Source organism: Channa argus, chromosome 14 (assembly GCF_033026475.1).
Source record: "Channa argus isolate prfri chromosome 14, Channa argus male v1.0, whole genome shotgun sequence".
In the NCBI taxonomy this organism is placed as follows: Eukaryota; Metazoa; Chordata; class Actinopteri; order Anabantiformes; family Channidae; genus Channa; species Channa argus.
The window spans coordinates 18,791,523-18,819,047 of NC_090210.1; the positions used below are offsets into that span (position 1 = coordinate 18,791,523).

Here is a 27,525-nt window from a genome sequence, read left to right on the forward strand (position 1 = left end):
TTGTTCTAATTACTTCTTTTTCCACCTTATTGAATATCAAATAGCTGACATCTCACACCACAAAACCCCAAATAGATGTAGGTTGTGGCTTATAATGCATATCTATTGTTATCACAAAACAGGAAGTAAATTACAATAATCTTCCCCATTTTCCAAACATGAGATTCCTTAAATAGTCAAATAATTTGCGGCATAAAATTAAAACAAGATGGGTTTGTGGCACAGGGTTGATCAACCCGCACAGTTACCCAGACAACAGACTCTTACCTTTAGAAGCATGTCTCTAAAAAGATTTAAGTTCTTTTGCTTGAACTAATGGGTAATGCTTTCCCCCCACCCCCCCCCCCCCCACCCCAAGAAAAAAAGTATCTCCATTAGAGGAAGTAATTTAGGTCTGTGAAACAGAATAATAAAAAATCAAGGTATGCAGTTTGCTTCCCAGCATTTAGAACACTCTTTCAAAACTGAAGTCCTTTGTGTAAAATAAAACCCCTCATCAGAGGAAATCAACAATGACATTGTTAAAATGCCATTAAGCCGAACCCACGGGTCCCTCTCGCTTTCTCATCTTTGACAACCAGGCTAATGGCATGTTGGTGACACCCAGCCAATTCATGCAGCAAATGGCCCAGGAATAAGGTTAGCTATAGGTAATCGCCCCTAAACTATAGCCATTGAGTGTAACTCAAGACAAAGCATTTCCTCATTAAGCTGTCCTACATTGACCCTGTAACTCAATAGAGGCCACAAGTGAAACCTTGTAACGATAGATGTTGTGTTGTCATGACAGCTGGAAGAGAAAGCACACGAGTGCTCATTATAGGTCCAGCGGCCACAATCAGGGTGTGACATTCCTAGAAGAGTTAGAGCACGGAAGGAAAATGATGCGGCACTACATAAAACATGAAAGTGTCAGCTAATAATGCTGCTGCTATTAGATACAACAGATGGCAGCCTGTCATCAATGATGCTGCACTGTACACAGCATCAGTGCATCGTGTGTGCAAAATATAACGTAAGCGTCTCGGTCAGACGCATTCATACGTAAACTCCAAAGAGAAAAGTATTAATTTATATATGATGCGATCTATGTAAAAAAATGTTTTATCTGTTTGTGTCATTGCAGCTGATCATCTTCACTGTGATCCTTTTAAAAACCTGAACTTGAAGTGAGCGTCACTGCTTCACAGTTAAATAAATAAATGACACTAGGTGGTAGCAGAGCTCCCCGGGCTGGGCACTGCTGCAGCTTCAACCTGTGCAACATCTGGCTGTCACTCGTGGTTTATACACTATATGTGGGGAGGACACACAGTTTGGACTGCTCACCGCAGGAATACTTGCAGACTTGTATAGCAGAAGGAGAAATGTGTGTATGAAAAGTCTGCCTGAGTTTTAAAATGAGCATTCTCTTTTCTTCATTTTTTGCGCTGCAATTCTTTTAAATAGCCAAAACAATTGGACCCCCCCCCCCCCCCCCCCGGGGTGATAAAATGACCATTTATTTATCTGTTAATTTGCATTCAGTGATATCCACTATACCCCTTGTAAGTTCATAATGGATCCATTAGTATGAGGAAAAGTACAGCACTTAAAGGTTCTGTTGTTACGGCACATAATAGAAACCAATTACGTGAATCACAGCCTGTAGCCATTTCCACTGTGAAATGTGGTGGTTATGTTAGGAGTTTCACACTGACTGATCATAAAAGGAGGGAAAAATGAAAAATGAAGAAATTGTAGGGTTACTACTTTATTTCATCCTTTGAATAATTCAGTACAAAAATAAAACAACAAGCAGTCATCATCTTCATCTTTTATTATTTTACAGTCCCACAAAGCCACCGTGAGAGCACGCGACAGTGTGGGGTGTTTTTCGACAGTGGGTAATCTCACTCCTGCCATCACATTGCCAGCGATGGGCGAGTTGGCTTTAAAAGTAGTTGGCCACCCTACGAACCGATTGTACGTTGGGGTTCTCAGCCTGCCACTCCGTGTGGCTGCAGTAGTTTCCCCGCTCCACGATGTACATGCGGCCACGGTAATTAGGGTCCTCATACAACACCCAGCTGAAAAAAAAAAAAAAAAGTACTGACATTTAAAAATGCACTATGTATTGTAATTCAGTCCTGATATAAGTAAAGTAAAAGCATTTCCTTATTTGCTTTGAAAAGTTTTTGATGACATTTTTGATTAATGGAATTTTGCTGGTGGTGCTAAAAGCATTGTGAATATGGCACAAACAAGTTTCCAGCTACTTTGTTTTGTCTTATTATTTTGATAAATAATGGATTTCTGTCTATGTTGCTTTGAGAGCTTGTTCTATAAGCTTTTAGCTTCCCGTGCTTCATGCTCAAATTCAAAGACATCTGAGAAAATGTGTGTTTAGAATGAATGTCCTTGTGCACGTACATAATATCTTTCACCTTTCCAGAGCAACAAGGACAGTGTTTGTGAAAAGTGGGTGCTGGTGAGGCTTTTTTATTCTAAGGTTAAGATGGTAAACCAATGAGAAGATGTGTGTCTGAGCCTTTCCAGTTTTCACTAGGGTCACTAGGGGTATCAGTATCTCAGACATACAGTCCATTAGTCATACATGAGGCTCTTGCTTCAGAGATACATACGCTCCATCTCCATACACCTTGATGGAGTTGACACAGTTCTTCATCAGGCCTCGCGTTTGCAGAAATGGACAGTCGTCACACAGCTCCACACACTTGCCAGTGAAGTTGTCTGCCTCAAACAGCTCCATCCTGTAGTGCTCTCCATGCTGGGGAGGATAATGACAAGCCCGCTCGCTGAGTCACAGCAACAATGTTCGCCTTCACCTCACTGCACACCACCAATGCCTTCTCCCGGTATGTGCAAACCACATGTACCTATAGAAATCTAAAGGTTAAATGTACATGTGGAGGATGATATGTAACAGTCCTCAGTCTGTGACTGCAGTGCAATAGAAGTGCAGTTTTCTTTCAGCTGGTGGTGTCAATATATGATATGAATAGCTGCACTGCAAGTTGCTAATGTGCTGCTGTGCTGCAATTCCTCCATCATTCCATACTCAGGCAATTAAAATTATTCATACTTTGATTTGCCTGAATAAACAGATGTGCAGAAATGAGGCTACACAAATGCCAGCCTGCAGCCTCAAACACACACACACACTCACACACACACACACACACACACACACACACACACACACACACACACACACACACACACACACACACACACACACACACACACACTCCTACCATCCTGATGGGCCTGCAGGAGCCCATATGGTCATTATGTGCATTCCAGCGCTGGAACTCGGGGTACTCTCCATGCTCCAGGATGTACTGTTGGCCCTTGAAGTCTGGGTGGTCGTAGCAGACGAAGGCCCCGCTCTCCACACGTACAGAGTTGACCCTGTTCATGAAGCCTCGGTCCTGGAAGTTGTCGCATTCACTGCAGATCTCCAGTTTCCTCCCAGTGAAACATTTTCCCTCATAGAAGACAATCTGCGATTTATTGCCACAACATTAAAAAGTCATTCTCCCAATAGATCACTTTGACCGGAAATACAAATTTCATCCAAATACCTTGCAAATGTGCCATCTCTGATATCTGAGGCTGAGCCAGTGTTTCCACATTATTGCTTTGTGGCTTTTATTTGTTAAACACCTGCATATGTTTTGTAAGGCTCCACTGTTGTGGTACTCACCTTTCCTGAGTACTGAGTCATTTTCCACTGTTAGCTGTTCCAAACTAGTCACAAAGAATAAGAGTGGAAACATTTGGACACCCAGATATATATGGTGGACAGGGAGTCCAGTGGCGTTGAGAGGCAGCGGCAACAAAAGCACAACAATGGGGGGTTTAGACATTTTGCCACATGGACAGTTTCTCATACATGTGCCAGTGCTGATATTGGACTTTGGCTCAGGGGACAAAACAATAGAGTGAGAGAGAGAGAGATTTTGCTTTGACTGGGCTTTGGGAGCAGTGAGTCGGAGTGGCAGGGTAATATTTGGGTTGGGTCCAGATGAGAGGCAAAATAAACAGAGAAGGAAAGATGAAGCAGAGGTGAAAGGAGGCGGATGACACCGTGCCAATAATAAATCTTGGAGATGGCACAAACAGCGAGGTGTGGTCGGTGCTGAAGTACTTGTCCGTGTCTGAGTTTTAATGGCAGAGTGAAAGGGAGACAACCCAGATGATTTATTCCAAAGCAGAAATCCCTCTAGCTTTTCTCTGCTGTAGTCTCTCTGCTGTTGATCCAGAGAGGATCCCTGCGTCAATTTAGACATTGGCCAATAAAAACCAGGGAGGAGACTGAACTGAACAAAGAAGACCTGTTTTAATGTACTGTACGTCCTTTTTCCCCTATCTATTTCCATTCACAGCAGCCGCCATAAAGCAGACAATTGGAAAAGATTAATTACACTAGAGTGGATTTTTAGAGATTAGTAAGTACAACAAGGTTTGGCCTTTATGTTAAGGCAGTCGTTGACAGTAAACATTTGTTCCAGGTGTGTAGACTGAAAAACCACGCAGACTTTGCACTTTATGTAAACAGATGTCTGTCCATTTCGCATCAGTTGGCTGCTTGGGCGATTATTGGGAGACTATTTTCAGGAATTCTGCTAGAAGGGGTATACTGATTTTACACCAGACTTTATGATTTAAAGAAAATGTTTTATGTAATTAGTGCAATTTTACATTGATCAGCTACAACATTAGGTGTAGCTGCCTATCTATTGCAGTCCAGTAGAGCAGCTCTGCCATGAATGACTTGGAAACCCACTATGACATCAACAATAAACATGAAGCAGAATTCTCATTTTTCTAACTGGTTCAACTTGAAAACTGAGAAATAGTTGAATTCACGGCAGACCTGCTGTATTGGTTTGCATTAGATGGACAGCTGTACTTAATGTTGTGGCTGATCCACACGTATTTGGATTTAAAGCAACATCTGAGCCAGAGTTATACGCATTACTATCAGTGCATAGCAATTGGTAAGTGTTGCAGTTATTTCTTCTGTTTTTGAGTTTTATAATAAATGTAAGTTTACATTCAGTTCAGACTTGGCGTTTTCTTGGAGCTATTTAATGTCTGGTGGTGATAGTGGTTAAATATAATACACCTTATATGTATTACATATGATCCAACTAAAGTAAACATACTGAGCCACTTGTCCTCTTATGGTACAGCTTCAGCTAATACACAGTAAAACTTTATTGCAGTCTGTGACAAATGCATGTGTAATATTTGCAACAGCCTCATGAATTATATGCAGGAGTGGACAAAGGGTGGACAGCTGTTGCATAATGCAGGAATCTGAGGGTTAGCAAACTGTAACCCCTGAGCACAGTGTACCCAAGGCGAGTACACTTAGAGATACGCCTCATAATGGGACGTTACCATGACAGGACAAGGTATGAACGGGTATAAATGCAGGGAGAGAGGATCAATACGTCTCAGACATTGGCAGAAACTAGGACGACCGACCAGGTACAGTGTTTCTATACACGAAAACATTGCTTCTTTACAATTCTTTAGATTTAGATCCTGTTTCATTTGCTTAGCATTTTAGATGTTTTTGAAATATGATAATCAATAGTAATTCAATATCAGCTAAAATCTTTTCCACACATTTGTTTTTACCTCTTAAAGACATAATGAACTCATGTTTTGGTGTCATGAAATCTGTACTAAAAGTACAGTATGTACTGTATTATCAAATGTGCGCCTAATATTTGTGCCTAATCGCTCACAGGCAGCAGTATTGAGCAGAACAATGAAGTTATTGGTCTTGGCTTTAAGCATCGCCCTGCTGTTGACAGCTGGTGAGTCTGTCACTGATTCTCTACTGAATAAACACAATGTCTGCCGCTGTGCAACAGGGAGGTCTGTTTCCCCTGCTGAACAGAAGCACAATCTCAGCCGACCAGCCGGAAACCCAATTATTTTCCCGTCAAAGGACTGTAGCCATCATAACTAAGAAATGAAAGTAATAACAGCGTGTAAAAAGCTGCTGAGATCATTGTAGTTTAATCTACTTGTTAGATGAAAAAAAAAACATCAGCCACATTTTACTGGACCTTAATTTCATACGCTTAGGCTAAAAAGTGTATTTGAAATATTGTCGGTGTGGTTTTGGTCTTAGGCGAAGCCCTGGACTGTCACCGCTGTGTCTCCAAAACGGCCGGGGGAACCTGTGACCTCACTGTAGAGACATGTAAACCTGGGAAGGATGCGTGTGCTGCTGCCAAGTTCCTCAGAGCACCATGTGAGTTTCTGGAAATGCTCCAACTGCTTTATCATTTTAACAAATGCACGAACTGGAAAATGACAGATTGGACCACAGTCAAATGCAAATGCAAAGCAGAAAAAGATTTCCAAGTAAACTATCACACCAAAATGAGAGTGCTAGGGAACGGTGAGGTCAATGCATTGTTTTTACAGACTTTTACGACCTTTTGTGGCAAAACAGCCACAATAGCAGGAAGAATATCAAATATTTGTGAATTGTGCAAATATGCAAGTCTTACATACCTAAGTGACTTTTCTTTTCTTTTTCTACACTCTCAGTTGGCCAGTTCCAGAAATGCATAAAGCTGTCGGACTGTGAAATGCTGAAGATGAACGCCTACATCAACATCAAGTGCTGCAGTGATGACATGTGCAACACCTTTTAAAATGTAATAACAAATAACTCGAATCAAACAACATTAAAATGTATTGGATCTCACAGTAACAGCTGCAGATCAGAGCTGCTGCAGGTGTGAGGTATAAATTCCAAGCAGCTGCGTTTTAGAAAATTAAAAAAAAAAAAAAAAGTGTCAGTCCCCTGACAAATAAAGGCGTTATGACGGTTTGAAAAATAGCATGTGTCCGTGCTCCTTCTAACTGTGTCTGAAAATCTTTGCTGAAAGTTGGTATTTTCTGAGGTTTCTCTTAAATCTTTTACCTGTTAACAGCTCAGCCTCTCAGTGATTTGACAGCAATTATCACACTGCAAATAGCTGCAACAAACGTCAATCATTAGCTCTTACTCCTCAGCACTTGAACCTGGCTCCCTCTTCAGTTCGTGCTTCCAATATTTGCCAATATTCTCTCTGAGAAACACTTTAAATTACCATTAAATTGTGCTAAATCAGTCAACCTGCTCTGCCAACCTAATGACAACAATCACACGTTTTAGCCCAGACAACAATCTACTCAGTCTTCTTTTACATAACCACTTTTTGCTTTAATGATTACAATCAAAAACATTTGTACAACATTTTCAACATTAGAAAATGGATGCAGATTTTATTTTTTTGTTGACAGTAACCGCTATGAAAACAAACTGAAGAACAGAGAAGAGGGTACTGTAGAAAAAGAGCTGTATATTGGAAGGAACTAAACAGCCGAGGATGTATCAGAAGAAATGTATTTACTTATCAGTTTTTAGAGCGGGTGCTTGGCCGGTAGGACATTTCTCTTATATCCTGTTATTTAAACAGAGAAGATACATACAAGATGCATAAAGAGAAGCTAAGATGCATCAAGCCACTTATATCTCTGGCCTTAGTTACAGTTGTCATCATTACCGAGCACAGGAAAACATTCTTTTCTGATACACCCAAAGTGATGTTTTGCATCAGTGCCGAGCAAAGAGATGGAGAAGGGGTGGATTGTGGGAAATGTAAGACAAGGGATCTACGCAAAGAAAAACAAGGATGACAAAAGGGAACAGGAAATACTGATAAATAACAGTGGATTCAGAGCCATAAATAGACAGTATTGGATATTTAGGACCCTGGGGGGGGGGTGGAGTCAGCTGAGGTGGAGGAGAACTGGCAGCTAGCCTTCAAGTAACAGGATATCCCAGTGCAGTGTCCTGTGTGTTGATTGGGCGGCTCTACATCATGGAGCAGGAGGTTTTTCCTGGCTGCACGCCGCCGTCCATCTTCTCTGCCTCCAGGATCATCCTCCGGAAAACCTCCACGGCTGTCTGCGAAGGACAAACACGAGAGCGACACGCACATAAGATGCTGTCAGATGTCTCAGTCACCTCACTTTGAATTTTCCAGCAGCACAAACACCAGTGGAGGCTCACTGGCTTTAGGGTCCTTACAAAGATGGCTCTGGTATTATGTGTATGTAAACTGAGTCGAGCAATATTGCTCGCTAATTTGATTTGATACAGATTAGCTGACTTCCCGAATATGAAGCTGTGTAGAGTAATACATCCACCAGAAAACAGAAAGAGGGTGCTGATGTTGGTCAAACTTTCGTCTCTCTGTATGTTTTTGAATAACATCAGCAGAATAATGCTGTATCATCGACACTGTGGCCGAACATGTTTTCAACCGCCGTTCAACTTCAAGCCTTTTCTAAATGTCTGGCCATTTCATTGAAGCGTACAGAGCTGTAAACACGATGCTGGCACTAAAGGCAATCGGGAGACTTTGTATTTACAGACTGAGGAGACAAAAAGGAACAGTAGCACTCATGTTTGTGTTTATCTGACAAATCAAGTCCAACATTTACTCTGCTTTTAGCTGAGGTTCGCACTCCACCGACTCCTAAGGGAAATAACAGATTCTTCAGCTGCTAAATGCTCCACTATTGTCATTAACCAGTTGCTAACGTTGTCTGTTTAGTCTTGAGCAGTTAAGAGAGTGGACAGTGAGTGTTTACTGACTGAACCCACACTAACTCTGTCAGCCGTGAAACCAAAACAGTGCAGTGGTGTCAGAAATGGAACCAACGAAGAGCAGCGACTATCAATAGGCATCTTCAGCTGCAAGCAAAAATATTCATTAAAATACACTTTATGTTATACACCATTTATCCACATAAAACAATGAAAATGACTTAGTAGTAAAGAGAAGTCGTAGTAATGGATGCAGAAATACTCTGACCTTTAGCTGGAGACTGTAACACGCTAGAAAAATGCTGGATCCTACGCATGATGCAATCTGACACACAGCATCAATTTTACTTTTTGAAATCTCTATGTCCTCAAACTGGGGCAGCATGGGGGTTAAGTGTTGCCACCTCACACCTCACACCGCACAAAGTTCCCAGATTTGAATCTACCTGCCGCCTGTGGCCTTTCCGTGTGGAGTTTGCATGATCTCCCCTAGTGCGTGGCTTTCCTCCGGGTGTTCTGGTTTCCTCCCACACCCCAAACGCATGCATGCATGTTTATTGGTGACTCTAAATTACCTGTAGGTGTGAATGTGAGCTTGAATGGCTGTCTGTCTGTGTATGTCTCCAATAACAGCTGGGATAGAATCCAGCCCCCCCACGGCCCAAAGCAACCCGGATGACACCATTAGAGCTGTTGTTTTTAGACTTTTGAAATATCTCTTCTGTGGTGCTGAACAGAGATTTCCAAAGCCTAAAAAGCTCACAGGCTGTGTGGTAGTGACGCTCTGTGTTTCACATGAACTCCATATTAGATCAATTAAAACAAACATTTGTCACTATCCAATCGAAAAATACATCATTAACAGAATCATCTATACCTGTTGATGTTTTAGTGGATCAACAGGTAATTAAATGTTAGTTTAATTGTGTAGTGAGAACAATCAAAACCCCAAAACACTCGATGTGTAACATCTGTATGTGCTCAACTCCTTACTCTACCTGGTTCTCTTTAGCTGAGGACTCCATGAATGCAGCGTTCCACGATTCAGCTAATGCTTTTCCCTCTTCACAACTGATTACTCTAAGGAAAAAAAAACACATCACAAACATTTGTGTGTAGGTGAAACAAATTGGGTTTTTTATAGATACTTCTATTAATTGGCTCCTGCGCAAGCTGTATTTGAAGGACTACTGCACTTTAAACATTTTTACATGCATTTTTAACGCATGAACTTGGTGCAGTCATCTGTGAACGTTAACAAGTCTGTATTTGTTTTGCTTTTTTGATTTGAAGCTTGTTTCACTTTGAATGTTTGCTCCCGAGAGCCTGCAAAGTTATAATAAGTAGAAAAACTGGCAAAGGCTTTGGTCCATGTCTACTGTAGTGAACCTAATTTGAATCTGAACATGTTTGAGGACATACCGTTCCATATGTAGGTCATTCTTGTTCCCGACAAGCATAATTGGTACTCTGCATTGGAGGGAATGTAAACAGCATATTGTCACATACGCAGGATGTATTACACCTGTCTGGAAGCACATTTGACAAGAGAACAGGTGATACTCACTGAACTTTTCCCACCATGTCCAACAGTTTTTCATGGATAACTTGTACAACTTCAAAGCTATAAGAAAAGACAGGACGGTTTCTCATTCTGCCACGATGAACTGTGTGCCGGCCAGATGAATAGATATTACTCGGATTTAAAGTTTACCTTTTATTAGATGTAACTGAATACACCAGAATGTAACCGTTGATATCTATGGAGTAAGTCTGTGGGAAGATAGAGTACTCATCCTGGAGAGACAGAAATAGGGAAGAAATTTTATAGTATCCAGATATTCTGACAATATTAACATATGACAACATGCTAATATGGAATACTATCACACACCTGTCCCGCTGTGTCCACCAGCTGAAGATGATACTCTTGTCCATTTATTGTGATCATTTTAGTAAACGCTGCAGTTAAGAGAAAAGGCAAAGTAATAATAAATAAAAAGAAATGACAGTCGAACATTTTCATGGACGGAGAGCAGGAAATTTCCACCCAATACAGTCACAGAAGACTCATACACCTTATAGCTGACTGTGTCTTCATTAGGTTTCAGGCTGCAAATATTGACACATACAAGACACAGCCCAGTTATGGATCCATTTTGGTTTGCGTGGGACCGCCGGGCTCATTCGGCACAGGAATGTCAATATCTGCCTGGGGATGGGTCATATTATCTACAGAGGGACTGAGAGATTACACACTGCCTGCAGCATCTTGCTGATAACCCTGATGCTTCTTCTCCTATGCTTGGCATCTAGAAATTATTTATAGATACAGACCACACAATAAAGGAATGCAGGGTGGTATGTGAGCGAACATGATTGGGGGAAAAAAAGGAAAACAGCCTACAGGTAAAGTTTAGACTCAACTCTCTGGAGTGTCTGGAAACATGTATGTTTACGTTAGTGGATTATTGTACTGTATGTTCTTTCCTTTGGCAGAATGTGCTCTTAAAGTGTGTTCTAGCAAAGCTTCTGCTCCAAGGCATCGATGTCCAAACAGTCAGCAGGGTTTTATTACCGCCAAACATTTCTCTACTTTATACAGGCTCCTTGTCAGAAAGTTCTTCTGACCAGAGAAACCAGCTGCTGTAGTGTTTGGATCACTATATCAAGTCTTATCATTTATTGTGGAATCAGATCAGGGTTATCATGGTGAACAGATGTGAAGTGATGTCTAAAGTAATGATAACAAGCAACATATGATTAAACAAAAGCTAAATGTTTTTTCTTTGACATCAGTTTCCATCTATTCATCATAAATTTCAGTGTGACTGACAAGTTTGAATGAGTGAAATATTTACATTTACATTTAAATTTAGATTTGAAAAATAGGTTATCAAACTATTATAAGTTATCAAACTATTTACTCTTGATTACAAATTGAGAATGTGATACTGTATTTGAGCTGTCAGTCTGCAGCTGTTTTAATAATCAATCAGTTAATTTGTTTGAGTAGGTTGTTAAGCCAAATTTCCAAATGTTCTAGTTTCGGCAATAAGGAGCATAATTTGAGTTTGGTACAAAAAAAAACAAAAAAAAAAGAGAAATAAGAAACAGAGAAATATGATATGGTCACAAAGCTATTTTAAAATTACTATATTCATTAGTTGTAGTTTTGTATGTTGAATATCCTGTGCTCACATCCTAGTTATCATGTGATTAAAATATCAAATTTCGGTCACATAACAACTAAGAAAGTATATTCAGTGTTGAAAGGCCTGATCACACTTGAACAGGTGATGACAAACCGCACAGACAAAACTGAGCAGAGATGGCAAAGATAGAAGGAATATTACAACCTGTGTGCAGGTTACACAACAAAGACGGCACCTGACAGAGGAATAAACAGCTATTTTGATAATTAATCCTTAAAAAAAAACTCTAAGGCAAAAATGCAAAACACTCCAGTTTCTTAAGTGTGAAAATTTGTTGTTTGTATTTGCTTTTATGTGATATTCAGTGAAACATCTTTAGGCCTGAGAGTGTTTGTTCAACATGTTGGGGACGGGCTTCAGCCTTTTTGTTTGACAAATGCCCATTTTAAAGGCTGGGGTTGTCCCGCTGCTGAACTGGACTGAATCCTACAGAGATGTGTTTCCACCCCCAAGAATGTAGGCTAAATAATGACAACAGCACAACAAAGTAAATGAACACACAGCTGAAGGCAGTACCGATTGTAGCACTGTTGTGATGGGCTGCATTACAGAGGTTTCGGCTGGTTGTACCTAGCACAGTGCATGTAGCAGTGTAACGATATATGTTAAGGTAGCAGAGGTAATAATAATTAGAATTTTTACATAACACATTCTTCAAAAAGAGCATATGTGAAGTGGCAAACGGCAAAATATTTGGTGTTAACAACAACTAATGAGCCACAATGGGATCTGAGTAGCTGAGGACTGTATCAAGGTGCAACACTTACTGTTTTCTATTGTTGGGTCATAAGAGTCAACAAACTGGCCTTCCACAAACTGAATGGTCAAGGAAGACTTTCCTGCAAAAACAAAAAACAAATCAGACTCAAACCCCTCAGAATAATTATTATTTGAATTGTGAATGAAGAAATACAACCTTAACAATATAGAAACCCTATAAGAATACAATTAAAGCCAAAAAAAAAAAGCCCACTGAAGGTCACAAAACCCCCGATACAAGCCTCTAGTAATTTCAGTGAAGGTGTTTACAAATTGCACAGAGGTTACTATATCAACTCACTGCTGAGTAGGCAACCACACACACAATGCAATTGTCCATGGGAGTGTTACAGAGGTTCTTCGTTAGTGTTTCCATGCTGGCTGGGCCTCCACTCTGCGTTATCTCTCTGTGCCATCTTGCCACCCTAATTGCGCTTCTTTGCTTTCGGATTCGCTAAAATAAAGTGCACACAGTGATGCGTCAACGCCGGCGGTCCTTCGGGCCTTCCGAGAGCGGGGCACGAACTAACGCTGGCTCACCTTAAACGGAACCGCATCAAAAGGAGAAGACGCGTAAAAAGCTCTTTTACGCATCATTCGAGGCCTCGTGTGCTAAAGGCCCGGGTCTCACCTGGTGGCGCTCTTTCGCAAGCTCGGAAATATTGCGTGACAGATCCTAGTCCCTATAATTTAGGTCTATTATAAGAGGCGTAAACCGCCCTCATAGAGGACTTAAACTGACCCGAAAGGCCGCTGAAATAGCCTCAGTGTCGCATCCAAGGCCTCTGCTGTGTCATTCCCCCCTTCTTCTCGGAACTTACCTACGGATCTGTACCCGAGGATGGCGATCTTTCGTGATTTCGGCTGCGGCATATCTCGTTCTGGTTATAGCATCTAGTCCTCGGGGTCTCCCGCAACCTCCAACCGGAATGGCATCCGAATTCAAGGAGCGCAGAGATTCGGCATACAGCCTGCAGATGGCAGCAGGAATCCTTGTTCTTATCCTTATGTTGTGCTGATGAGGAAAATTCGGATTCAGCGCTCGATTAAAAAATGTATTTCAAGTCATATGTTTTAAAAAAAAGCGCGGAGTGTCTATGGATCTACAATAACTGCGTCACTCCCCTTTCCAGTGTAATGAATTAGTAATTACGGTCCGTCATGATTGGCGACAGGCACACTGAAGGCGGGGGTTGGAGCCTATTTTGACACTCTGATTGGGTGAAGCAGCTGTTTGTCAAGCGATAGTGCCAAGTTTCTAAAATCCCATTGGCTGCGTAACATATTAGAATGTCCTGGGTGGTCAGTCAGAATGTCATTCACATTTTTAGGGTCAGAGAGCTAAAATACTGACCGGGGTGATGCGGACGTCTCCATATTTTAAATAAAAAGACGATGTATTTATGTATGAGATATAGTATGTACTTAAGTGTAAAAATACTACATATCATAGCAGTGCCACAGTGTCCCGCATTCAAATCTAATCTCCAAAATACCTTAAGTATATCAAATGGATTATTTGATTAGATTATTTGAACAACCTTCAACACTGAAAAACTGAAAAGCAGTGTCCCTAGTTACCCAACAGTAACTAGTTGAGAACATCACCTCAAATCTAATTTTGTAGTTTTGATCATTGTATCCTCGTTAGAAGATGGAGTACGTCCAGTTCTCGTGGGATTAAAGCTGTTCACACGTCCTTTCTGTAAGATAATAAATCAACTTTCCATTCAGGTTGGCTCAGGAACTACCATGAGTAGATTACGGAGCCGGCCCCACCAGGCCACAGGGCTCTGTTAAAATGAGCTAAGAAGAGACAAAAATAGCAACTAAATGAATGTTCACAAAATGATCCATTAAAAATGATCAAAAGGACTGACTGCAAACAATGACACTGCTTCATCATGTATCTGTCAGTAGAAGAGGTGGGTGGTCATTTAGCTCTGTGTGCCCTATTTTTTCACAATCCTAGTTATGCTAGGACAATTAGGTCAACAAAGATGAGATGTCCTTAAAGTGCAGTTGACGATTCCATGACAACTTAGCACATGATGGCCAAGTTTAGAAAAAAGTTGTTGTTTTTTTTTAACCGATGACGTGATACTAAACACTAAATGAACCATGTGATGAATATTTGTTGTCAGCTGAATGGTCAAGAGCAAATCAAGTTTAAAGTTAAGTGAATTAGGCCGTTTAGGACCAACTACCACATTCAAAAGCTGCGCACGTCAACATGAGTGTCAGTCTGAAAGGAGAAATTTTGTTAGTGAAAGCTGATCTTTCTCCAACATGAGGTTTGGAAGGCAGGACTTTTATTTACATCCACTACCACTTACTTAAGCAAAAAGTCGCTAATAAGCACGAAGGTGAATTAAACTTTATTCAGCACATGTGGTAAAATGATGATACCACAAGTAAAAAGTGGTTCCGTAATCACTTTGGTTTATTATTATGTTATATATTTTTGCTTTTCCCATTTATTCCGCATTAAGACCTCAAAGGCCTGATAAGCATGGATGCAGCATATGTGCCAGTGGACAGTATTTTATGTACAATATTGCTATCATGAGAGAAATAAAGATGCAATATGGTCACAATGAGCTCACAGTTTATACACAGGACATACTGTTTATTCTGAGTCTCAGGAATTTGATAAAATCGGCTGCTTTACCTAGTTTGACATTGGCCAGTAGATGTCCCCATAACACCGTTTATATGACCAGCAGTCTATTCTGCGAGGGAGCAAACAGCTGTTCTACACACACACACACACACACACACACACACACACACACACGCACACACGCACACAAACACACAAAGAATGGTTCAAAGATGGCTCAAAGAAACAACATCTTGTTTTTAACTCAAAAGCAATGTCTCCCGAAACCTTGTTCCTCAAGTTTGACCATATAATAAGACAAGCTTTCTGTACCTCACATATAAATCAGACTACATACATCCCAGATGATAGTGTACTTATAGATGCTAAAATACCCGGGTCTTAATATAACCATAGTCTTTCAAAGCCACAGGCATCCAACAATGCCATAGGAACTCAGGCCAAAATTAATGGGTCAAACCCATAGACACAGGAATTCAAGACAGACGTGGCCAAGGTGGTGAGATGATGAGAGTCTGATTTGCTTTTAAAATCTAAAGTTATTGAAGTGTCGTTTCTTAGTACTCGGAGTCTGTGAAATTGTATTCACACACACACACACAAACACACACACACACACACACACACACACGGGTTTAAAAACTGCTAAAAGTTGCTAGTTTGGAGAGTTTTCAGAGTAAAACCCCTAAAATAATTATACACTCCCTCAAAAATAGCCACCAGGCCCAAGGGTGTGTAGTTTTTCCTGCCCTGTGCCCAGTGAAATCCCCTGTTTGCCTGTCACTTCCTGGGTGATTACTACTTAATCACAGAAATGTCCAACTCTCCGTCAGTGAAAACCCAAATGTTTTCGCCTCCACATGTGTGTCTCAGCACTGGAGACAAGAATCGCTGGTGTCAGCGAAAGGCGATTTGTTGTGCATGACATTGGGTGTCCAAAAAAAGAAACCAACCAAACAAACAAAATAAAGAAAATCGGAGCTTGACTGAAATGGCTGACGGGTGCCTGCATCACTGCACACTCCCACACACACACACACACACACACACACTCGTGGAGCTGTTTTCCTGCCTCTCCCTCATTCATTCCTCTTATATACAAACTTCTAACACACTATGATGACCAAGAATAGGTCACATTGGTAATAAAGCCATGTTCTAGCCAGGGATTATACTGTGCTCACACAGGCCAACGATAAATAGCCCCTGGAAGAACAACAGGTGCTTGACAAGATTGTTTCACTTCAATAAAAAGGCTTACACAAGCCTCAGACAAATATTGCACTGAGCTCATTCAGACATACTGGCCTTTCTTACTTCATCCCATGTGATTGGAAAAGTTCTTTTTTTTTTTTTCCACCACAGCAATTAATCTCCCAGTATCTCGCAAGCAACGAGACACAGATATGATTAAGCTGGTGCCGCTGTGCGTGATTGTTAATGTCGTGAGATCGATATTCTTGTCACGCACTATGCTGCAGGCTGAAAATTCACTTTAGATTTCCAGTCCCTGATTCCTTTAGCTATACGCGAGCTAGTGGACATGCAGCTGGAGCTCGTGTTTCTGAACCCTGGGTGTGCGGCACCAGCGCCAGGCTCTTTCAACTCACTGTGAAAGCACCCCTGGCTCTGTTAGCATGCCAGTCTGAGCGCCAGCAGAGCGAGTCAGCCACATCCTCCAGCTGGGTCTGTGCCACCAACGGGCACCTGGACTCACTTGCAAGCCTCACGAAGCGGAATGCATACTTAACTCACAGGAACGCTTTAGTGTATCATCTTTCATCGTATATCTGCATGATGCTCAAAGGACGCCCAGTGCACCTTCATTTCGTCCATCTTTGGGACTTTTATCTACCTACATTGGCCAAAACAAGGCCTTTTTAACTGGCACATTCACTCTTCAGCCTGTGCCTCAGCTGTTGGACTGTGTCCAGAGTCACACAGGCCTGAAAGACAGTCATCATTATCCAACTCACACAAGGTGTCATTGTAGGGATCCAATGATTACCATATCAGCACCACATGAAACATTTATGGCATGCTGGCAGTGATGGTCTGGCAAGCATCCTAATTTCAAGAACAGAGCTTGTCAGATCCTATTGTTTCAAGATCTGGTGGCATGAACAGAAAAACCATCAGCCCTGAAGCCTCACTACTGTCACTTGTCTCAGACCTGCAGTCGCAAGGAGAACTTTCTCGACCACACCTGACATACTGGTTCAAGCAGACAACTCACTAGCTAGCACTCACTCCCAACACATTTCTGACACAACCTTTGTAATAAACGGGTTTGTTCAAACTGTCAGTACTCCTTCCTCCTTTTTTGCACTGCTTGTTTCCTTACTCTGTTCTTTCTCTATAACGCCAACACTTCTCCTACCACAGGCCCTTATATAGTATTCCATGTCTTCATGCTTGTCCCAATAATCATGGCCATGAATTTTTGGCTGTAACAGCCATCACTGTTGGCTGTTTTATTGCACTCTCCCACATCTAGTTGTGGGCGATATCTTGAATTCGTCTGGATACTTGTCTTGTTGTAATGACTGATGTTGCTTACGTTTGTGTGTTGCCATTGTAGATTTTTTAAGGTTGAAAACTGTTACCCAAGTAAATTCTGGCTTCAGGGATACAAATCGACTCATTGGCTTGTTTATTGCCAAAAGGTTCCAGTCCACTTTTTTAATAAGGCACAGTTTGGATTAGTCTGTATAAGGAAGGACAGGGCAGAAAAAGGCTAAACATAAGCGAAACATATTAAACTACAGCTAATTCCTTCTCATAGCAAATTAATAATTCGACAGAGGTCATTTAAAGTCAAACGCAAATATTTGTCGCAAACATACAACTATTACCAAACTTATCACGCGAAGCGAACTTGCTCTTTATTTGCACAGCCCACATCATTGAAGGGTTAGGCATGATCCACATGAGGCCAGTCAGCTGCTGTCTCTAAAAGAGACAGATTGCCACAGGTAAGCTGGCTTTCTATATACAGCAAGCCTATCTCACACATGCACTGGAATTCTGACATTCTCCTGACTTTGTCCAGAGGCGGTGCATGTGAGAGTGCAAATGTCTCAACGAAACATTCCCAAGATTATCTAGACTTTAAGCTTTCGACTCTGAAGCAGCTAGGCCATGTAGAGGAAGGTCAGAGTGTGGGTATTTTCTATCCTTCTGTTGTTGTTGTTAAGTGGGGCAAACTATGAATATCCCTATGTAATAATAATAACTGTTGGGCTGAACCTTTGTATTTTAGCCTGCTGCCACTGTTTGCATCACTAGTCGGTCACTAGTATTGCTTTATTGCCGAGTGTATCTCTGAATATAGTTATCTAGTTACTGGAAAAACTTTGGCAGACTGCAGCAAATGTGGTAAAATTACCATTGTTTAAAAGTAAAACCATTGTATTTTATTTCTTTTCAAACCTTTATTTTTTTTAAAATTGTTTGTATGTGGGTCATGTAATCCAAAAAAGGACCATTCTCCCATACAAACTCAGGTGATGAACTTGATACATTTTGAGGGTCAGAGATCATGGGTCAGGGTCCCTGTGTCCTCACATATGTTCTGATCTTATGAACACAGTATCAAGGGGGATTTCTTTATACATTTACGTGGCACAAGCTTCTACTTGGACACAAAGAGGAACTGATTACATCAAACCACTCTTGTCAATGCTATAGCTCAGAAACACCTGGAGGGAATTTCAATAAGACTGGCCCAAGCATCTATATGGGCTCATCAATAAAATGATTTGAGTCTGAACTCCTTTACTAGATGCTACTGTAGATTCCCTTAGTGGTCAGAGCTGTCTGTCAGAGGAATGGTGGCCTGTGGCCACTACGCATATCAGCTGAAGTCAGACTCTGCATCTATGTACTTTTGGGGGAGAAGTTCATTATAGTCACTTTTGGGAGCCTGCTGACATTACGGGGGAGTGATGAGGTCAGAGCTTGGACTCAAAATCAATCAATCAGTCAATCTCGCAGGCATCCGAAAGCACTGACAGTTTATCTCATAACGATTGCAACTTTGCTCAGTGTACAACTGCTTTGTCTGGCACTCGGTAGCCTGTAGCAGTGGGAGTGAGCAGGTGAGACCCAGATAGACTGCTCGATGGTACTTTATCACCCCGCTTGTTGTTGTCACAGCCACAATTGGTTTGTACTCCCCATCTGCTGCATCAGCAAAGTCAGGACTGATTTGGTCACTTTCGAGCCCAGTTAGCTTTGCTTGCTGCGTTTCCCCATTGATTCCAACTATCATTACAAATGGTATCTTTATGCGGTGGAGTTAACCCGGATAGTGCTCTCCCCTGGGTGCCTTTATTATCTATTCATCATGTTGTCCCAGTTTATCTCGAGATGAATCTGGCTGCTTCACTTCAGATCTAACTGCAGATACCTGGCGTGTGGCCTGGGGAGAGAGATTAGGGGATTACAAGATAGTCAGCAGAGGTGTTTCACTTAGCGTTGATAAAGAGGCTAAAATGTTCTAAGCAGTGGCTATGATTTGGGTTTATGCTCCTTTAGCTCCAATTTGTTTCAAAAGCAAGCAGTCTCTAAGAACATCTTGATATTTTATCATTTCCATAGTGTCACTTTGCACAAGCGGCCAGGGGCAACCCCTGTGTGCAATCTGGTAAATAAATGAACATTTGCAACATTGAAATGAAATGTTCTTGGCCTCATATTCAAGCCTCGGAGCAGACTTGTTGGACACTTCCTCCAATACCCTCCCTGCTAATTTGCATTGCTAAGCTGATCCTTTGTGTCACCTGGAGGTTTGGACAAAGCAACATTGCAGCCAATTTCTAGATGGCAATTGAAATGGGTGACGTATCCTCAGTTTTTAGACAAAAATGCACAGCCACTTCCACAGAATCCATTAGCTGGTGGGAGGGGAGGGGGGCGGGGGGCACAAATGCACAAATGGAAAGTGGAAAGTGTCCAGTGGTGTGAATATTCACATCTGCACCTGCTGAATAATACACGATTATCATCTCAGGTGGCTCGCCATCCACTGTTGTTCATGTGCTCTCTGCTATTCATGATGCCGATTTTGTCTGGGACACTCAACGGACTTGCAAAATGGAATCTCTTAGACCTGATCTTGTCTTCTATTCTGGCCAAAGAGGGAACATATTCTTCAGTAAGAGGGCTGGCTTCAGGCAGTAATGTGACTACAATATAGACTCTAAAGAGCCTCAGGTCCTGGCAGGTACTCCTTACCTTTCAGCAGGACAGAGACAACCACAGAAGATGCTGTAGCAACAAGGCCATACGTCATCTGTCATTGCCAGAAGCCTCCACAGTAATGAACAAGTAATATTGGTATATATCTTGAACTTGAGTCTCTAAAGGTAGCTCATCCAGAGTCATTATTGTGCCACATAACCAGATGAGCTTTCTCAAATGAGATCATTTTTGTCACCCCGAGGACAGGAGGGTGTAACTGTTCTCAGAGTAAGTAACTCATCCTAATTTGGTTCTAATGGGACTCGGTATTAAGGTGTTGTGCAAATGCAAGAGGAATGGTAAATCCCATTTCCTTGTAATTTAAATCTCAAGCTGTTTCCACACATCTGTTCCTCTGGTAGAAAGGAGGGAGGGGGGCTCATTTGGGGGCATGCAAAGAAAAAGAAGCATTTAGTGAGCATATAATGATGATTCATACCACCTAAGATCATGATGGAGGGTTTAACAACGGTGTGTTATGGAGAGGTATGTCATGATGACATCTATCTGTCACACAAATAAGCATTATTCCCTCTATCCATTCATTCACCTACCATCCTGTTTCTTTTCCACCCTATCGCTTTATCTGCTCATGGGTCGTATCGTTTCGAGGTGTCGGAGTGCTACGGTTAACCCCAAACGTGGGCTATGCATGAGGGGCCGGGCTCTTTCTACATATTTGACAGCATGGGTTCCCAGCCTTGTGTTTGCACATGGGGGAAATGCTCTGATGGTTACAGCTGAGGTGTCATTTTTCATGTAAATAGAGGATGGTGGGGTAAAGCAATCCTGCTGTTTGTGAAATTAGCCGTGACACACATACACTCAAGATCAGCAGCAAAGCTCTTCTCCTAAAAACTGAGGCCTGTAAAGGGCTTTGTGATAAAGTGTTTTGCTGCAAATACACACCAACACACACACACACACACACACACACACACAAGAAATGTACCAGTCAGCCAGAAAGCAGTTTCTACACAAAGTTACTGTAATGTGAAAGTATTAAGATTTACTAAAATAGTCCAGATGCGACATGCTGCACAAGCAGCTGCGTGGACGGGCAATGCACCCAATCGTATCTCCAGTGTCCAATTCAGCAAATGCATGATTCAACCTGTCATTTATAAGTGCTGATGTAGCCATGCTCAGGAGCAGAGCCACTGAATCCCCAGAGCTGGATATCACTGCTAACTGTCATCCAAGTACTTTGATTACTGGACTGGGAGAAGAATGATGACTAAAGCTGATCCCTGTCTTGGTCAGATTCTGTAAGCCTGTCCAGGAAAGTTGAACAAGTCTACGGTCCTATTTACACCTCTATCGTTTATGTAACATATTCCAGGCTCATCTATCTAGACTTCTCCTGCTGCAAAAATCATCACTTGAATGACAACACCTAGAAAATAATTGATGCCATACAAGAATGGATTACGAGAAAACAAACCCCCCGGGCGCAGAGAGTGAAAGGGCCTCACCCTTTCTTTTCGGTATTTCTTAGTGTTTGTAGTCATTTAACACCTATTTCTGAACACTTTGTGTCTGTTTTTAGCTATTTTGTTTTTGTTTTTGGACATTTTGTGTCTATTTTTAGACACTGTTCATCCTTTTGCATCGTCGTTTGGCATTTTGTTTGGTTGTGGCTTTTTGTGGTACATCTCTTGGTATCACTTTGTGTCTTTTTCAACGGAGCTCTTTCAAATAAGAACAGTATGTTCTGAGAGTCTGGCCTTCTGCGCACAGGCCGAGGGTCCTGAATGCAACTCTCAGCAAGGAACAATGATGCTATTCAATAAAGACAAATGAAAAATTGAGTTTAATTTAAGAGATACGCAATTTCTGTTGCCCTTTGACAAAATACCAAATTTACTAATATTACACAACAATGTAGCACAATTAGTTGTATAAAATATGTCTGCAAAGTTATATATAGATATAATTGTTTAAAATAAAAAGTAGGAAAATACCTTCTATAATTAAAATGTTTATGAATATAGACTTGAGTTTCCTTTTCATATCTGTCCTTATGAGTTCTAATGTGTAAACAATGTATCTACTACTTAAAAACTATTTACTGCATATTGTGGTAAAGTGTCATAGAGCACAATATTTGGACAAACGTTTTCCAGTATGGTGGCACATATTTTGTTTTTCTCCAACAATTCAAAGGCAAGAAGGTCATTTGAATAACAGTGTAATCGTCAAAAGTAGAAGGAGGACGTATTCACAACCTTTCCGAACTGATGGCCACTTGGGGAAAGGAGAAACAAGTTGTGAGTGCAGCATTGTCATTTTATCATATCCTTTCCATCAGTTATGAGAGACACCTTATCCAGTCCACGCGGTGAATATAAGTCCAATTTTCCCTTTCTTCAGCACTAGCTTTGGTCTCAACCGACGCTTGAAGGAAATGTTTGGTTCTTAAGCTGCTCAGTGCTTGAGTTCAAGTGCTGAGTTCACCTCGCTATGATCAAAATGGAAACTCCCAATAAAGCCCTGTTAAGCTGAGGGGAGCTGCAGATGCAGGTGATAATTCCCTGTACTAGTATGAGCACTGGCATAAGTATTGTCACTTGATACATTATTTATTTATTTTTTTTATTTACAATCAATCCAAGTAAAGTAGGAACCCTGCAATATGCAAATATTCTTTTACAAATAAAAAATAAATTCTTTGACATAAAGAAAGAGGGATCACTAAGGCCACGTGAATCAGATTTTGAGAGACTGTTCTGTGTCCCTTTGCTCTTTAGCGAGCACGTGTCTGTGCATTCGTGTCCACTAATTCCCCTAAGAACTGTTTCTTTTTTGAGATATGATTCAGTGTTTTCACGGCTGCTAGAACTGGCACCATGTTTAAGCTGAGTCAGATTAAAATGGCCAAAAGTTCACAGTCTCCTGAGAAAAAAGGAACTATAAAGCTATGGTCAGGTAAATAAAGTGTCCAAAAAGTTGGCATAATTTTATTTTCAGACATTCCTCTTTTTTGCAAAGGTTAGCTGTGTTTTAATTTTCACTGTGATATGTTTGGAAAAGATGGATCAATACAGTTTTGAGAAGATATACACTTTATCTATCAAGAACTAATCACATCGTCACAATAATGGGGGTAAAAAATATTTTATTCCAACTTTATTGGCAACAGTGTATGTCTGAATCATTACAAATGGAAAATAATATACAAAAGACAGGAGATGGAGCTAAAAGAATCAACATGTTCAAGTGTGACAACATGTGTACTCCAGTGTCTGTCTGTGTGTTAGGGTATGAGGTCAAACCTCAACAGATTGAGCACACGAAACCTCCTATCACCAGTCAAATCCTCTTGCAGTGGGTGGAGAGCAGGGAGCTATCTGTGGACTTGGAAAGTGACAGGACCAGCTGTGGAATGAAGACCAGTAAGACAGGCATTTCGTGTGGGAGACAGAGACCAGGAGTAGCCGCTGTAGTAGTGCTCAGTTACAGCAGCCTGCAACTCAACTCAGAAAAGACAACTCCGGACTCAGTGTGACTGCTGCCAAACATCAGGAGTTCTACAGCATCCAGAGCCCACAGAGCCACTGGACCTGCTCGTGCTCTGTGTGGCTTGTACAAGAACCCCGGAGATCAATTAACAGCCACAATCCTTAGTGATCCTCTCAATGCTCCAAGTGCTGGTGATTCAGCTAATTGCATGCTGACATCTCATTAACGGCAAAAGAATCAACATTGCTGTGAGGACAATGGGTGGGAATCAGTCTTGCAGCTTTTCCAACGGGGAATGTAATCACGTGAGTGTGAGTCAAAGGAGGAAGAGCGCTCTGAGAGACGACCAGCCCAGCTTGTCCTGGGCAGCTGAGAGGATCCGAAGACACACCACTGTGCACTTTGGTTACAGTACCCTCAGTCTAGCCATGCGTGGGCTTGATGAGACCCCCACTGAGCTGTGGGAACTCCGAGAGCTTCAGAAGCTAAACTTGTCCATGAACTGCCTGAGCTCTCTGCCCCCTGCCCTGGGAACTCTGGACAATTTGGTGATTCTTAACTTATGGGGCAACAACCTGTCCCGCCTCCCGCCAGAGATTGGCCTCCTGAAGAAGCTGCGTGTGCTCTTTGCTTGTCGCAACCGCCTGCACGAAGTGCCCGAGGAGCTGGGATTATGCACCTGTCTGGAGGTGCTCAGCCTGGCCAACAACCAAATCACAGGCCTGCCTGGCAGCTTGGCAACCATGCACAATCTGACCAAACTCAACCTTAGCCACAACCGCATTCCTTACATCCCTACCTGTGTCTACAGCATGAGGGGTCTGGTTTTCCTCCACCTAGCCTGCAACCGCCTGGAGACGATTGCAGATCAGATCCAGGACTTAGTTAACCTGAAGATCCTTATCATGGAGGGAAACAGTATCCATACACTGCCCAAGACTCTTTGTTTTCTTGAGTCTTTGGAACTCCTCAATGTTGACTTCAATGACCTGCAAAGTGTACCAGCAGAAATGTACCAACTGAGCAAACTTGGGAGGTTGGCCTGCCACCCCTTGGATAAAGGACTTCACATTATCCACAACCCCCTCCTCAAGCCAATCCAGGAAGTGCTACAAGGAGGACTCAGTGCCCTTTACAACTACCTCAAACCCACATGACGGACTACCACTGTGAGTGTGTGTTTGTCAAAAAGAGTGTGTGGTAATGTTAAGTTACAGATCGGATGTCTGACACGTGGTGGTCACACTCTGAGTCCCCTGTCACCACAAACCGAAAACTGAGAGAACAGTTTTTATGTAATGTAAAAGTTTGGATATAAAGTAACTGCTGTGTTATCTCTTAAGTGTCTGTGCGACCACTGTGAAGCACTGCGACAGCATAAGTTGCTCAGCTCACACAAAAATTCACAAGGCCACATTTGGGAGGTGTTTACTGGTCAGTTGATCTTGTTTGGACGGTGGCAGTGAGGCAGCACAGAGGTAAGTTCGGCTACGGATCAACAGTCTCTTTGTTGCATTCGGGTCACAGGGATCGGTTGCATAAAGTCAGTGGAAAGAACAGCAGTGGGGGGTTTAGGATCTGCAAAAAAACAGAACACAACAGGCAGTTAGACTCGATTAAATGTTGTTCCACTCCATCAGATAAGATCAGGACTGCTGGGCTGGACTTTCTCTGAGGTTGGTTTGTTTTAATGCTAACAATCTGAAAACAAAAAATCTTTTTCTCTCACTCAATAGTTTAAAGCAATCTTATATGATATGTAAATAAAGCTTTGAAAGCTGGTCATTTGATTTTAATAATGTGTTATAAAACTGCTGCCAGCTTGGAACTGCACCCACAGTAGCGCCCCAAATATTATACATGAAAAGACTGACTTTTATCACAGCTCAAAAGAACAAAATGTTCATAGTTATTGTTTTTATTAAATGATGTGGTCAAACCTCTAAAAATAAAGAAATAAATGCAACTGAAGTTTTTGTGTCATGTATGAAATGTTTTCTTATGTGACACCTGACTATCAACTGAATGTCAGGTAACATACCAAATATCAACATCGGTTTTTCCTTTGTGTTACTATCCCAAGAGCCTTTGCTATAAAAATCATATAAGCACATGCTTGTAATACGCTGACTTCATCTGGTACATGGCAGTAGTACTGTACCGCAACATGTGATAAGTAATTGCATTTGTGACTGAATAAATATATGTTCCCATTTCTGTTATCACCTAGTTGCCCCTGAGTCTGTGTCAACTTGAGAGTTTGAATATTAATGAGGTCCACATGCGTCTCACTACCTTTAAGAAGGTCACTCACTTAAGAGGAAGATTGAATGTGCAGCTGAAAAGGCAAAAAAGTGACCTCTGTTGGCCTGTACGTATTACTGCATTAGTCAAAGTGAATGCGGGGCGAGACACAAACCCTCTCTTTCTCCCATTCTCACACATACAGTCACACACAAATGCACACATTCATGACAGACGAACCCCTCCTGAATAAGTCTTTGTCCTACATAGTGATCCTGGGACATGTTGTCAAATAAAGCACCTATGAAGATATTGCTCCAGTGTGAGTCAGATGACCTGAATTCAGGTATTAGTGTTCTGTGGTGATGTTACTATTCTAGGGCCTATATAATCCACAATGACTTTGTCTACTTTGTATCAATTTATACAGTGTATACAGCTGTTTTTTCAGCTGTTACTACTTTAACTAATAGATTAAAATGTATTTGGGCTTGAAAAAAACATTGTGGTGTTTGGGGTCATATTATTGTGTCTTGTGTACAGTCAACTAAAACGCATTTTAACTAGTATGACAATTAATTAGATCATTCCCATCGAGGCAATGAACCCCACTGAACCTCACTCACTGGTGGTCAGCTGCACAGTCGAGGCTGCAGTTAGCAGGCTTTGTAGGAGTTGCTAGTCTTGTTTAATTGCCGTGCGCTCAGATAAGTTTGCTTTATAATGAGATGCTGGTGCGAGATGTAACAACTGGATGAGCACACACACTGTTGTTCTTTTTTCAAAGGTATTTTCTATGTGGAAAGCAAAGCTTTGTTTAGCATCACTTGCAGCCGGTGAATTCCCAAAATGAAGGACAGCTAATCAATTTCGTATTGAGCTTTTGACAATCAACGCATGGGATAATCACAATGCAATTAAATGACAAAATCACTGTTATCTGGCAGCCACATGAGGAGAGACTTAATAAGTCTTTCTTTGTAGTGCAGTGCTTTGATTTATTAGGTCACACCAAGACGCCTCACGTAGAGTGAGGTGATTGGCATTTATTGACAAACAGCATTATACTGCCACTTATGGCAATTACACCAAAGTGTTATTTATCTCATCACTCTTATATTTAACTGATTTACACTGTCCCTGCAGGGAGAAATATGAAGAGGAATAGATTTGCTGAAGGCCAACAGGTTCCTTCCCCGGCTGGTGGCGGCTCTCCACAACAAAATGTCAATATTGCCTATTCAGTGGCTCCGAATGTTGTTCAGAAATCAGCGAGAGTCGCCGCTGTCAGAACCTTTGAGGCCTAAATATGGAATCTTTTGATCCTGCTCTGGCATCAATTT

At 41.6% G+C, this 27,525-nt stretch overlaps 4 protein-coding genes across 4 annotated transcripts; 2 read left to right on the top strand and 2 right to left on the bottom strand.

The window, feature by feature from the left end:
* Nucleotides 1-1,852: 1,852 nt before the first annotated feature.
* On the bottom strand, nt 1,853-3,822 carry LOC137098249 (gamma-crystallin N-A-like). Its single transcript, XM_067474291.1, has 4 exons — nt 3,710-3,822; nt 3,258-3,506; nt 2,625-2,770; nt 1,853-2,069 (listed from the first exon to the last, which is right to left on the bottom strand). Exons 1-4 carry the CDS (start codon nt 3,728-3,730, stop codon nt 1,934-1,936), a joined length of 552 nt encoding a protein of 183 aa, XP_067330392.1. The 5' UTR covers nt 3,731-3,822; the 3' UTR covers nt 1,853-1,933.
* A 1,585-nt stretch (nt 3,823-5,407) lies between these two features.
* ly97.3 (lymphocyte antigen 97, tandem duplicate 3) lies at nt 5,408-6,877 on the top strand. The gene is made up of 4 exons (XM_067474292.1): nt 5,408-5,502; nt 5,768-5,837; nt 6,158-6,280; nt 6,583-6,877. The coding sequence occupies exons 1-4, from the start codon at nt 5,443-5,445 to the stop codon at nt 6,687-6,689; spliced, it is 360 nt and encodes a 119-aa protein (XP_067330393.1). The 5' UTR covers nt 5,408-5,442; the 3' UTR covers nt 6,690-6,877.
* Nucleotides 6,878-7,218: 341 nt separating this feature from the next.
* LOC137098248 (GTP-binding protein Rheb) lies at nt 7,219-13,754 on the bottom strand. The gene is made up of 8 exons (XM_067474290.1): nt 13,431-13,754; nt 12,618-12,689; nt 10,530-10,597; nt 10,350-10,432; nt 10,203-10,259; nt 10,058-10,105; nt 9,634-9,715; nt 7,219-7,990 (listed from the first exon to the last, which is right to left on the bottom strand). Exons 1-8 carry the CDS (start codon nt 13,480-13,482, stop codon nt 7,898-7,900), a joined length of 555 nt encoding a protein of 184 aa, XP_067330391.1. The 5' UTR covers nt 13,483-13,754; the 3' UTR covers nt 7,219-7,897.
* Nucleotides 13,755-23,583: 9,829 nt separating this feature from the next.
* Nucleotides 23,584-26,666, top strand: LOC137098971 (leucine-rich repeat-containing protein 30-like). Its single transcript, XM_067475756.1, has one exon. The coding sequence runs from the start codon at nt 24,196-24,198 to the stop codon at nt 25,093-25,095; it is 900 nt and encodes a 299-aa protein (XP_067331857.1). The 5' UTR covers nt 23,584-24,195; the 3' UTR covers nt 25,096-26,666.
* Nucleotides 26,667-27,525: the final 859 nt, after the last annotated feature.

Excerpts from the sequence above, each read along its gene's own strand:
- LOC137098249 (XM_067474291.1), bottom strand. The coding sequence starts at position 3,730 with ATGACTCAGTACTCAGGAAAG. Across the intron at positions 3,507-3,709 it reads TGACTCAGTACTCAGGAAAG|ATTGTCTTCTATGAGGGAAA; the intron begins GTGAGTACCACA and ends AATAAATCGCAG. Across the intron at positions 2,070-2,624 it reads AAGGTGTATGGAGATGGAGC|CTGGGTGTTGTATGAGGACC; the intron begins GTATGTATCTCT and ends TTTTTTTTTCAG.
- ly97.3 (XM_067474292.1), top strand. The coding sequence starts at position 5,443 with ATGCAGGGAGAGAGGATCAATACGTCTCAGACATTGGCAGAAACTAGG. Across the intron at positions 5,838-6,157 it reads CGCCCTGCTGTTGACAGCTG|GCGAAGCCCTGGACTGTCAC; the intron begins GTGAGTCTGTCA and ends TTTTGGTCTTAG. Across the intron at positions 6,281-6,582 it reads CAAGTTCCTCAGAGCACCAT|TTGGCCAGTTCCAGAAATGC; the intron begins GTGAGTTTCTGG and ends CTACACTCTCAG.
- LOC137098248 (XM_067474290.1), bottom strand. The coding sequence starts at position 13,482 with ATGCCGCAGCCGAAATCACGAAAGATCGCCATCCTCGGGTACAGATCC. Across the intron at positions 12,690-13,430 it reads CCTCGGGTACAGATCCGTAG|GAAAGTCTTCCTTGACCATT; the intron begins GTAAGTTCCGAG and ends TTGTTTTTGCAG. Across the intron at positions 10,598-12,617 it reads TGACCCAACAATAGAAAACA|CGTTTACTAAAATGATCACA; the intron begins GTAAGTGTTGCA and ends TCTTAACTGCAG.
- LOC137098971 (XM_067475756.1), top strand. The coding sequence starts at position 24,196 with ATGGGTGGGAATCAGTCTTGCAGCTTTTCCAACGGGGAATGTAATCAC.